We start from the raw sequence: 13,181 nt of genomic DNA, 5'->3' as shown, positions 1-13,181 counted from the left end.
TATTTTATTTTTTGGACTAAAATAAAGTAAAAAAAATTGCAAGCGTAAATATAAAATTAATGAAAAAAAATACTTCTATTTAGTAAATGAATAAAAATTTGGCAAAATCTTTTTCAGTTTTTGTATAAAATTTGAACCAATAAAATCTTGAAAAGTCCCTTTAAAAGTCAAATGTAGCAAAAAAAAAACAAAAAAAGATTTACTATAGATGGATGGACTAACACTTCCTCACATACCAAATCCTTCAGACTCAATTGTTCAAATCATCACCTGAACATATATATATATATATATATATAGTGTCATTAAACCTAACACATAAATATATATATATATATAGTCACACATCTAGCTAGTTCCCTTTGTCTTGAAAAGTTAGGGGTACTTCACAAACCACCATTTATTAATGTTGTAAGAGAACCATCCACTAGATCTCCCCTGGATTTAGCAAAAAAAGAACACTGGCGCCCTAAGTTTTCAATGTACCTAATTTGCCGAGGTAATAAACAAATATAGCAGTAGACATTTGCAGGTGAGTACACTTGCATTGATGGGATTTTCAGTTTCTGGTTCATAACTATAGCCCGAGAGTTTATGAAGCAACAGCATTTCTCACTTCATTGAACTTTCTCTCCCCTTTTCAGCCTGCATTTAAACTAACTGGTCTTGTTGTTAATTTGATCTTCTTACGTTGGATTGAACCGGAAGTGTATGTGTATAGCCATGGACAGGAACTATCTGCAGAAAAGTACCACTGTTAAAGACAAATGGGAGTGGAACGACGTGATCTTTGAAGGAGAACATTCAACTGGTATTTCATGGCCGAAAAGAAATTACACTTGCAGCTTTTGCAAGAGAGAATTCAGCTCTGCTCAAGCACTTGGGGGACATATGAATGTCCACAGGAGAGATAGAGCCAGGCTAAAACAGCTGCCTTCTTGGTTTTTTGATTGTCCAAAACCTACTTCCATGTCTAACCCTAAACCTTTACCTTATCCCTCATCCAAGTTCTCTCCGTACCCTGATCACACTCATGATCACTCCTTGCTCTCTCCATTCCTCGCTTCTTTCTCTTCACCTTCTTACCCAGAAAAGAAATCCATAGTTGAATGTTCTCGGAGTATAAATTCAACAAGGAAGATAAGCGATACGAGAGCTGTGGTTGGGGTTGGAGAATTGAAGAAGAATTTCGTACAAGATGGTGATCAGCTTAAAGTTTCGAGGACAAGTGGGATTATTAGCTTGGACTTGGAAATGAGATGTGAAGATCCGAAGGAGGTTTTAGATTTGGAGCTTCGCCTTGGCTGTTTTTAGTAAAAACAATTGAGTACTGTCCATTAATATCCACTCTGAGTTCACACCAGTAGCTAGATCTTTGGTTCTATCGATCTCTAAGCAGCCTGATCAGCTTGCATCTGCCATGCATGATCTTTTCCGTCTTCGTAATCTACCATACATTACTGATGCGCAATATTGCTGTTTATGTATGGCTTTAATATTCAGCCAAGTATGTTTTTAATTCTAAACTCATGATTAGTTTGGGGAGGCGTTGTCCTTGTTAATTAGGTTAGCTGTAACATAGTCGAAGATGAAGTTGTTGAGATACATCTTTCATTGCTTCCATAAAAGTCGTAATTAAGGAAGATGAAGAGGAATATTTCAGTTGAGTATTTCTCTTGCCAATTAACGCAAAACTATTTTCCCCCGTAAGAGCTCTTTTTTTTTTTCTCATCTTAGAGCTCATTTTCCTGCTTATTACCTTGCGCGCAGTTGAATTGCTGTTTAACCTGTTCTTATTTTTTTGTTTTAAATTATTTTTTTTCATATTTTTATATATTGATTTCAAAAATTAAATTTAAATATATATATATATATTTAATATATTTACAAATTAAAAAAACTTCAAAATATAACCTATACTACACTTTTAACCTCCAAACAAGTATTAAGGAATCAATGCTTAGAATTTTCCACGCCACAACCTTTTTCAAAAATAATTTTAATTTAACCTGACGAATCGACATGAAAACTCGTAGACCTGGATGGCTTGTTTTTTATACTATGATATACAGTAACATCTTCAAACTATAACTCTAAGTCTTGGCTCAATTTATAGGTCGAGCTATTATATATAGTGAGTAAAAGTAGACCCGCCTCCCATAATCTTTATTTATTTGAACATGAAATAATGACCTCAATATTAAGCATGCATTGATTGATCAGAAATTATTATTGACAGGTTAAAAGTGTAGCAATTTAAAATATTTTTTTTAATTTAAAAATATATAATTTGATATTATACTGAGTTTGATATTATAGTAATGATTATATTTTAAGATATTTTTTAAAAAAAATTATATCAAAATAATTTTTTTTATTTTTTAAAATTTATTTTTGATATTAATATATTAAAAAAATAATTTTAAAAAAACAAAAAACTTTAAAACAAAACGGGTTATAAGAATTAGTATGCTGTAGCACTTGGGACCATTGCCTTGGTACAATGATTCAAGATTTTATAATATTGAGGTAGTGTCTCTTCAGAAACATTGTGTTTCCCAATATCTGACCCTTCGCACGTTCCCAGCATTGTCTGTGCTGGGAACATGATGACATTTCCTTAACAAGACACACAGAGCTCGCTGTGCATAGCTGAAGAAAGTGACTTAATTCCATCAATCTCCTCGTAAATAATAAAGTGATGAGAGGGAAGGAGCGATCATTCAATTCAAAGGACGAAAAGGTGTGAGCTTTGAAGTGTCAGGTAGATTACAGGGAAGGAAAATTAAAAAAAATAAATAAATAAATAAAAGGGCAAGAAAAAATGGACATGGTGGTGTCGAGCAGAACCTGCCAAAGTGCATAGTTTAGTGAAAGAGAGAAGAGAATTAATGGGATGGAGAGGAAGCTATGATCCATCCTCACGCATCCGTGCTTTCTCCCCCTTTTCACCCACCACATTTATGCCCCGGCATATCTTGTCCCCGTGCTATGGGCCTGCTCCGCCCTAGCTTCACTCCACGAGTCGGGGCTCCTCTACCCAGCTCCGTTTTATATATTTCTTCAGAATTTTCTTGACGCAGCTTCCCTCACTAGCTCTCGCATCAACCTATGGTGTGGAAGGTTGTTGAATGATAAAAATTTAAAATTAAAGTTTTTGTTTTTTTATGATTTTAAATTCGAGTCATGTAATTTAGTTATATAATAGCTATTAAAAACTTACATTAGCGTTAACTTTAAAGTCCGTGAAATTAGTTAAGGTACGCGCAAACTGGATCCGGACATCTATATTAATTAAAAAAAAAAAACTTACAATGTTTCTCATTTTCTTTTTACGAGCCAATAAAAGAAAATTCATGTCATTTTGATTACTTCCATCAACAAGTCAATTGGCACAATGAATTTGAGATTATTTTATTTTAATAATGAGGTGCTTCGTTCTTTAATTACGACCGTAAAACATCAAATTAGACCACGAGAAATTAAGATATTCTCGTTGTAACAAATAATTTAATCTTAGAAAATCTAATAAAACTGACCCGAATATAAAATTAAACAGTAAAAAATAAATAAATAATAAAAATAATATGCTGTCTACTATTTATATATTTGGTCTAGGGACTAGGACGGCTTCTTTTAATATTCAGGAAAAAGGAAAAAATCGATTAATTGAACTTTATTTTATAATCCAAATTCCAGATAACTTATCATTTTTGAATAATAAAACTTCATTTTACAATCCAAGGAGTTGACCAGAGAATGTGACCAATGACCATGCCCAATATTCAAATTGATTCTTCAATCAAATTGACCGTTTGAATGATATGGCATTTTGCATCTACGTGCTTGACCTAATGGTCAGAACGTAGATTGACCGACCAAGCCTGTGTTTCCAGCAATTTCAATTCATTAATGCTCTTGATTTCCTTTTTTTATATATAATTATAATTCTTTTTTGTGTAAGTACGTCCATAGGCCTTTCAATCTCAACTTATCCTACTATATTTCTTCTTTTTTTTTACATCAAATTATATAATGCCTAGCTCCCACAGATAATTTTAATTAATACCTCAAATATTTAATTATTATTATTGCTTTCGGTGTTGCTTATTTAGTTATTAATTTTACCCTTTTAACAGGGTCAACTAACATTTGTTTCGAGAAACGTTATATATATATATATATATATATATATATATATATATATATATATATATATATATATATATATATTTCAAAAAGCAGAAGGTTGAATGACACTATAGATTTACGTGATATTGATTTTTCATCCGTTTTATTTTTTTTCTTTTTTTTTTACTTTAAGGGTTGGTCCTGATTTTTTAAGAAATAATTAAAAAAAAAACTACGATCTTTTTATTTATATGCATCTGGATTATTATTTTTCGAGAATTTTTATTTACATTGAGTTTTTTTTAGTTTTGAGAATCCAAAAAATGATAAGAGTTTTTTTTTTTTGAACTTTTTATTTATTTATTTATTTTGGAACTGTTAATATTTTTTTTATGATTTTTTATAATATGTATTCATCAGATTTTTTCCTGAAAGATTAATTTGAAAATCATGCATACAAAAAATATATATAACTACTCTATCAAAAATGTTTCACATTTTTTTCTTTCATTGGATAATATTATTAGACCATTTTTTTATTCATAAAACCCACATAATCACTATAATATTTTTCTAATTAGTTTGTGATAGAAAGAAGTTAATCAGCTTTTATTAGTTCTTGACATTTTAAAATAAAATAGAAAATTTTTCTAGGGTCAATAAAAAAAATTCAGTATGCATATCAATAAAAAAAATTAATATATTTATATAAAAAAATTAATTATTCTTTCTGGTAATTATATAGAACCAATGTATAAGAATTTAACACGTTTTTCTCCATATTTAAGAGATAAAATAAATAAAAATTTTGATTGACTATAGATGGAAGGATTTGTGATACCTAACAGACTAAACTATGAAGACTCAATCGTCTAAATTAAAAGTCACAGAGATGTCTTTGTCAAAAACCAATATCACAGAGGCCCCTGGTGTCACTAAACTAGAGGGAATGTGGAAGACAATATTAGTGTTGAAAATTTAAAATCCATTCATATCAAAATGGCATTAGTTTATAACTTAACATAGAGATTTTTTAAAGTGTGGTTATAATTATTTTTTAAAATATTTTTCACTCAGAAATATATTAAATAATATATTTTTTATTTTTTAAAAATTATTTTTTATATCAGCACATCAAAATAATCTAAAAATATTAAAAATATTTAATTTTTTAAAAAATATTTTTAAAATATAAAAATAAATATTGTACATAAAGATGTCGATTCCAGCTAGATTAGGATCCAGCTTTTGTTGTCCTTGCTATCATGATATCATCATTGATGAGGGGAATAATAAGTTTTGAAATAATAGCCCCTTCATCCATCATTAGATTCCCACCGAATTCCTGTGATTTTCAAGTGAAAATGTCAAATTTTATGTGCTCAGGTCTCTTCTCGATCGAAACCAGCAGAGGAGGGGATAAAGGTTGCCTCTCCGAAGGCGTTTTTGAAGAACAACAGCACTAAAAACACTAGAATTCTCAGCCATCACTGGCCCTCACCAGGAACATTTATAAAGTTCCAAAGTTTTTATTCTCATGTTTACATCTAGCAATCAATAGAAGTAAAAGAAGGCTGATTTGCCAGAGAAATGAAGGTCGCGGCAGCACTCACGTAGTTGTCGTCCATTAACACAGTCCACGTCTCTACTGCCCAAACTCTTCCTCTTGCATTTTTCTTGGCACAGACCATTGACTCAGTCAAGTTCGATGCCCTAAATCACACTCCCATTTTCGATATCCGGTGATGCTCGAATGATTCGAGTGCTGTGTCTGTTTCTGGTCTTTCGAACCACTAACTTGCCTTTTTGTCGCCCACATCAGGAAAAATGGAAAATTAAATCTTCTATTAGATTTAAATAAATCTTCCTAATACATAGGTGCATGCCATGGTCTTCACTAGTGACCAAAAGGGTACTACGTTAATTGTCAAGAGAATCAACTCAAATAATTAAATAAAAATAATTTATTATTATTCTCTAGCATTAATTAAATCATGTATATTAACGTTTTTTCCTTGTGTGTGTATATTTACGAAACATTACTGCATAAATTAAGTTGATGTAGAAATAATTTTTAAGTATAAGATATAATTCCCTGGCTGCCACTTGTGAATAAATATTCGTATACATCGAGACTGATGTAAGATGCAGTTTTATTTAATGATCTGACGTCCCACCAATCTCAGTGCTGCCATTTTCCAAGCACGCTACATTAACCTATACTCCAAAAAACAAATCGGCCTGCACATATATACATGTGCATATATTACCACCTTCAAATAAAATTGAATTTTGAGGGATTATTAGGAGAGCTAGCTTGGTTTAAATTATAGATCAAATTAATAGTTTTCTTTAATGCATGTTAATATTTTTTTCCATATTGTGCTACTTTAGGAAAGCCAAGATTATTTTTTTATTACCAAATTAGCTTCTCAAAATTGCCAAACGCTCTCTAACCTACCAAATTAAGCAGGTTAAGATCACCAAACCTTCAATTCTATGAAAAACATGTAATTTTGAATCACCTGTGATGATATTTATGCGAAGTTGACTGTGTGGTGACATAAAGGTGATGTGTTTTCCATTAGTTATGGGCCTATACTTGAAGACAAAGTGTAAACTACAAGAACACACTGTTCCTAGGTCATCATATATTCATTAGGAAGTTTCCTACACCTTTCCCTTGTGATATGTGAAATGCAACCTCAATTATAGCATAGACTGCACGATTATATATGCAAAAGACTATACATTTTGTGCCCTTCTTGTTTTTGGCTAAACTTTCTGTGCCATGCTTGCGCTTCCCCGAGTATTTTGATCAGACCAGGCAACATATACAGGTAACGGTTGACCACCATGGAATAAACACTACAAGCAATAAGATTTTGAAATTAATTAGCAAATATAAGTAACGGTTTGCCCCTTTTAGTCAAACCATTTGATATATATATATATATATATATATATATATATATATATGGAAACAAGTGAGCATCAGAAAGCTCCTTCAATTTCGCTCGATAGAGCTAATTAATTAGCAATTCATAATTTTGTCGACTTGACCTAATTAATTAATTAATAAATTTGGCAGGCCCGTTAATTGTGAATTGCAGCTAGCTGATTTCTTGGCAAGAAGTGTGTGATGCAATAGATACTTGAGCTGACTATCCAAGAGAACTTATTAATTGGTAATGTAACCTTGATCATGGACTTTTAACCTTTTGCATGGACTTTATGCTCTCAAAAGATACAGTTGTCGACCATAAAAAATCAAAAGAAAATGTTTTCTTTAATTTTTTATTCAATAAAATGTTGATTTCATTCATAAAAAGAAAAATAATTACCAAAATAATCAAGCTCAATGGAAAATAGATGTGAAATATATGTATAACATGCTATGGGATGCTATATTTCCATGTATAAAACTGAATTAGAGAGAAAGAAATAACAAAATTAAGACCGCGTTAAGGAAGCCAACATAGACAAAAGCTACAGGAGGTGTCATAAGGAGACAAATGAGGAAGAATTGTCCTTGAACAAATGACTGTCTGTAAAAGATGGATATTCCACTAGTTAACTACAGCCGGCTAACAGAAACCCTCTCCTAGCAAAAATCTAAGACTTTTCTCTCTCAAAATACCTTCTCACTAGAGCTCATCACTTAGGTAATGTCTATGTCCTTTGTCTGTCTCTTGTCTCTCACCCTCTAAACCTTTACATCTCTATAATATACCAACATCTCCACCCAGTCTTCCTTGCTCACTAAGCATTATCCCACTATTTCAAGTGAGAATCTTTCAAGTTTTATCATGGAATCAAACCAACATGATGAAGACTCGAAGAGCTCAAGTGACGAAGAGGAAATTACCGACCGATCCGATCAAGATACGGGCACCGGCCGGTCTTATGAGTGTGTTTTTTGCAAGAGAGGATTCACTACAGCACAGGCCTTGGGAGGACATATGAATATTCATAGGAAAGATAGGGCCAAGTCAAGGCCTAGCACAGTTCCTTCACTTTCAAGCAAAGTTGATGAGGATTATGAAAGTTTTCAAGGCTATCCTCCAATTCAAAGCTACCCACCTCACTACCCTACGCCTCATGAGGTACATATAAATCACCAAACGTTTTTTCCGGCATCGACAACATGGGGTATAGGATCCCCATATGCACAGCAACACAATGGTGATTTCCATGTGCAAAGTCCGCATCATTTGTATCCATTCGGGGACGATTGGAGAAGGAGTCTAAGCCTGCAAATCGGTCCGTCCCGTGTAGATGATAATACCACAGAAAAAATAGAAGACGACATTGGAGCAGATGATGAATTGGATTTGGAGCTTAGACTTGGTCACGATCCATAATATTCTAATTAGGTATTTGAAACTTAACTACTTAATTATATAGCTGTATTTAATTTATTGTGCAGCTGTGGATTCTCCGATATTTTCATCGAGTGAGTACAAGAATTTTATGGTGTTTAATTAGTTTGCTTCAGTAATTAAGTACTATATTTTGGAATACATGTTTGTAGCAATTGATGTGCCGAGAAGACATGCATGGTAGAGCTAGGGAGAAGGAATAATTAATTAAAGATTTTCTTCTCTTGGCCCCTCAAAAGGAAGGAAGGGGGGGATTACTATTTCACTCTATGATCATCAATTGCAGGCTACTGACGTTGAAGGTAGTTTTGTTGTAGCCTTCATCCAGTGTCTAATAACCCTAGATTCATTTAGGGTTCTGTAAGTTTTCTTTTCTTTACATGTGCTGTCAAATTATGATGTAATTCTACTTATTTAAAGAGTACTTAATAAAGTTTTGCATTATTTCATATTTCAAGAAGCTTAACTCCTTACCATCCTACAACGAATTTCCATTAACTAGCTAGCTAGCTAGCTAGATGTCAGTGTTCATGCTAATTATTAAGAGTGGAAATATATATACCAAGTTAAATTTGCTAGAAACCCTAATTGCTTCCTTAAAGTGGAAGGAATGCCTATATATATACATGACCCACCTAAATATTAAGTGTTGTATATCCTTTTAACATTCTTTTTTCTTTCTCCCATAAATGATCATACAATTTATCCTATCTACTTTATTGATTGCAAAAGAGTTAGCAGTTACTAAAAAATGTTGTGGATATACTGTGAAGTTGATTTTAATCTTAGAAAACATAGAAATGAAAGCTTAATGGATCATTACTGAAAATTAACTCGTTCTAGATTGGAAGTATCCGGTTTCAAATATCTCTAGGAAATTATATATATGGGGCTAGCTTAATTTAATAATAAGGTTTTTAATTAGTGATCAGCTTGAATATGCCCCTTCCCTTTCAAGGACTAGATACTGCCTGTATAATTGAATAAGCTATGTATTGTTCGTATATGCTTAGATTCGTGTGTGTGTGTGTGTGTGTGTGTATGTGGAGTTATTTCACTTAGAGAGATGGGGCAAAGTTGTTATTTTCTTATCTAAAATGATTGCTAGGACAAGTAATTGCCCTAAGATCCCAGTGTTCCACCGTCTATCTATAGTTCACAGTGCTTATGCATAAACCTTATGGAATCTTACTATGATTTATGAGCCAGTTCTCTTGAAGCTCTCTGGTCATCATATGATTAATTTAATTCCAAGTCTTTTGCTCTCTGGATTGGTAAATGTCTTGCTATGTTTCAACTACTCTTTTTTCTTTGTTAAGGTGACTTTGTTGTGTTTCCATCCTCTTGTTGGTTTGTGTAAACTTTTTTTAAATTATTATTAAAAATTCTGATCTTATTTAGCAAGAAAGGGGAATATACTTACTACTTTGAACATCTTTGTCATGGTTGTTATCAGATTAAACAATGTGTATACATTTTAATGGTTATGATCCACTTGAAGCTGGTTCTTTTCTATCTAGTACATTGATGATATGCGAGATAATTCTGAATTTCTATTTGCAAAAATTGTGTTTATTCAAGGAAATCTAGATATAAATTTCAATATAGTTTGCTTTATTATGATGCATTTATATATTGGATGCATGTGTAAGTGATAAATATATATCTAGCGATGAAAAAAATACAAAAAATAAGGTTTTTTTTATATATATAATAAGGATCTATAATCTATCAATTTAAGTTTTTAAATTGAAAATAATGTTCATCACTGTATGGAAATCCTTATGTGAACAAGTTGAATAAAAATATAAAAATCCATGCTTCTCCTCAAATACTTAGAACTCTTTAACAAACTAATATCAAAGTCGATGGTTCAACTTAGGACAAGTGGCAATTATAGTTAGGTTTCCATGTCTTTATTTGCTTCCTCCATAGTTGAGCTAAACTCCAAGATCTACATATCACACTTGAATTGCTAAATACTTTTGCTAAAAGGAGAGATTTATTAGGTAATATATACAAGTGATAAATATCTTCTATTAAAAACCAAAAAAAAAAGGTATTTATACATAAAATAAACATATATACAAGCCATTAATTTATGTTTTTTTTAAGTTAGAAGTAATATGCATCATTGTTTGGAAATCATCACACATGCAGGCTCAATATAAACATAAAGACTCAGTGTATCTCCTCAAATATATAGAAAGCTTCCTAACACACACACTCATTTTTTTAATTTCTTAGCAGGGAAAAAAGATAAGATAATTGGCGTGACCCCCCCACCCCACACACACACACACACATTTTACTATATTTTAAAAAGCATGAAAAAACAATGTACATTTATTGTGAACATAGATTTATTATATTATAGACCACACTATAAACATAAAGTATATGCACTGTGAACCACACTGTAGCATCATGGGGGCGCTGTCTTTTCTGTTTTATGTATCAAAAGTTGTTGGGTCTGGTTGAGCAACCAAACCCAAAAAAATGCTTCCAACAGGTGCTGAGTCTGTCTTGGCAACCACACCCAACGCTATTTGTTGCGGCTTTCAGCTAGACCTAGTTATCTTCAAAAAAATTTTTATCTCTTTAGATTATTTTTTACACCGCAAAGAGAAAATAAATTGATGAGACTTTTTTATATTATACAAAATTTGGGTGATGAAATTTTTTTTTCATTTGAGATTGGGTTGGTTGAATTTTTTTCTTCTTAGTGTTGGGCCCTATTGCCAAGCAGGACCCGATGCGTTGGGTTGCTGTCAAATCCAAAACACTTAATATATTATCTATACTCTTCATATTTTTTTTATATTTTTTAAAAAAAATATTATTGACATGTTGTGGAGCGCGGGCCAATATGTTAGTGTGTGTGTGTGTGCACGCACTAGCAAGGTCGAAAAGGGTAGTGTAATTATTAGAAAATAATATAAATAATGTCTTGAGATCTCATTTAACAGCTTAAACTATTGAGTTGAGATGATTTTTTGACATGTTATCAAAGCATTGATAAACAAGCGATCATAGTTCAAATCTCATCATCCCTATTTATTTGATAAAAATTAAACATATAGTAGTATGAGTCTATATAAATTTCTCATACTACATTTTTTGTTTTCTTAGAATGTACTCAAGACTATATATTAATTATTACATAACGTCCTTTCTAACTTTGTAGCAACTAAAATTTTGTTTGCAATTGGTTTTTGTTTCACACATGCATGGTTGTGTGTGAGTTTCATTCTTCCCGATGAAGATGAAGTTCCTTTATGAGTAATTAAATCACAAAATCTCAATATAAATACATAACACAGAAGTCACCAAATTACACCCAGATGATGAGGTTTAGAAGCCATATATATGTGTGTGTCTTTTTGGTTTGTACCTATACCAAATTAATTTTGGAAGTATGTTCTCATGTGATATTTAAATAATGAAATAAAAAAAAAAAAACCACGGGCATGCGTGATATAAGATCATGATAGGAACTGATCATTTCTGTCTTTTGCTAGAGTAAGTAATCAGTCTCAAATTAACATACCCATGCATCTTATCCACAGCTGGAATAGAATTGCTAAAAATATATATAGTAGCATTTTCTCCAACGAGGGTTTTTTATGATTAAATTGTTGAAAAAAAATGACTTTATAAAATATAGTTATTGGACATATAGATAGGATTTAATTAAATGAATCCAGTATTATTTGACTTTGAAAAAATAATTAAACATTCTTTGAATTAATTCTACACAAACGACCTCCACTCAAAAGAATTCCTTAATTTTGGACAAGTACTTGCTTGCCAATTCAATTATTCTTTTATATTATGTTTCTTTCTATTTTTTCTTCTCTTATTTGTAACATAATTATTTTATTTAATTTCTTGTAAATACCCATTCAACTTTTCAAGGGATTATCTTCTAAACGAGTATATATCTTTTAATTAATACACTTCATTATTATTAAGATTTAAGTTTCATTTTCTTTAATTTCTCCTTTCAACCTTAGTACATTAAGGACATGTAATTTTCCCAGTTTAATTTAGAATGCAATATAAATTCAGTTTGGGAGCGCCAATGCATGCTTTAAACCTTGTTATTTATTCATATTGGAATTGAAGAATTGGGACTTTGTTATATATATAACATGATAAATTCAAGTGGCAACGCGCGGCGAGACTCAGTGCGAAAAAAGCCAAATGGGAAGCAAAAGAAAGAAGAACGCAGATCCATATATAATTAATTTAATCAAGCTAATAAACATGCAATATTAGACTTGGTCTTTAACTAGCTGCGTGCTTGCTTAGAAAATGGACTATTAGACTTATAGTTAATTTGGCTCAATAACTGAGTTATGGGTTAACTTAAGTTATGTTTTTTTTATTAAAAAAATCTCCAAAACAATGTTATTTTAGTAATAAAAAAATATTTTGTACCAAGTTTTAAATCAACAAATTATCAAGGTAAACGTATGCCCGGAATGTTCCCCCTAAATGGAGCAAAAATTACTGTCACCAAGAAATCTAGGTAAAATCGTTGCATTTTTTCCTAAGGGGTCAGTCCAAAATTATTCGAAATTGTATATTTAGAGGTCTATAAGAAAACAGATGTATAACATATATTTATATATATATAAAAAAAACGGAAAATATTTCATCAGA

At 31.4% G+C, this 13,181-nt stretch overlaps 2 protein-coding genes across 2 annotated transcripts; both read left to right on the top strand.

Moving 5' to 3' along the window:
- The first annotated feature begins 400 nt into the window (after nucleotides 1-400).
- LOC118049424 (zinc finger protein 11) lies at nucleotides 401-1,632 on the top strand. Its single transcript, XM_035059422.2, has one exon. The coding sequence runs from the start codon at nucleotides 712-714 to the stop codon at nucleotides 1,312-1,314; it is 603 nt and encodes a 200-aa protein (XP_034915313.1). The 5' UTR covers nucleotides 401-711; the 3' UTR covers nucleotides 1,315-1,632.
- Nucleotides 1,633-7,656: 6,024 nt separating this feature from the next.
- On the top strand, nucleotides 7,657-8,962 carry LOC118049423 (uncharacterized). Its single transcript, XM_035059421.2, has 2 exons — nucleotides 7,657-8,507; nucleotides 8,666-8,962. Exon 1 carries the CDS (start codon nucleotides 7,941-7,943, stop codon nucleotides 8,493-8,495), a length of 555 nt encoding a protein of 184 aa, XP_034915312.1. The 5' UTR covers nucleotides 7,657-7,940; the 3' UTR covers nucleotides 8,496-8,507; nucleotides 8,666-8,962.
- The last annotated feature ends 4,219 nt before the right edge of the window (nucleotides 8,963-13,181 follow it).

Source organism: Populus alba, chromosome 2 (genome assembly GCF_005239225.2).
Source record: "Populus alba chromosome 2, ASM523922v2, whole genome shotgun sequence".
In the NCBI taxonomy this organism is placed as follows: Eukaryota; Viridiplantae; Streptophyta; class Magnoliopsida; order Malpighiales; family Salicaceae; genus Populus; species Populus alba.
Note: the sequence above shows the minus strand (reverse complement) of the source record. Positions and strands in the feature narration are given on the sequence as shown.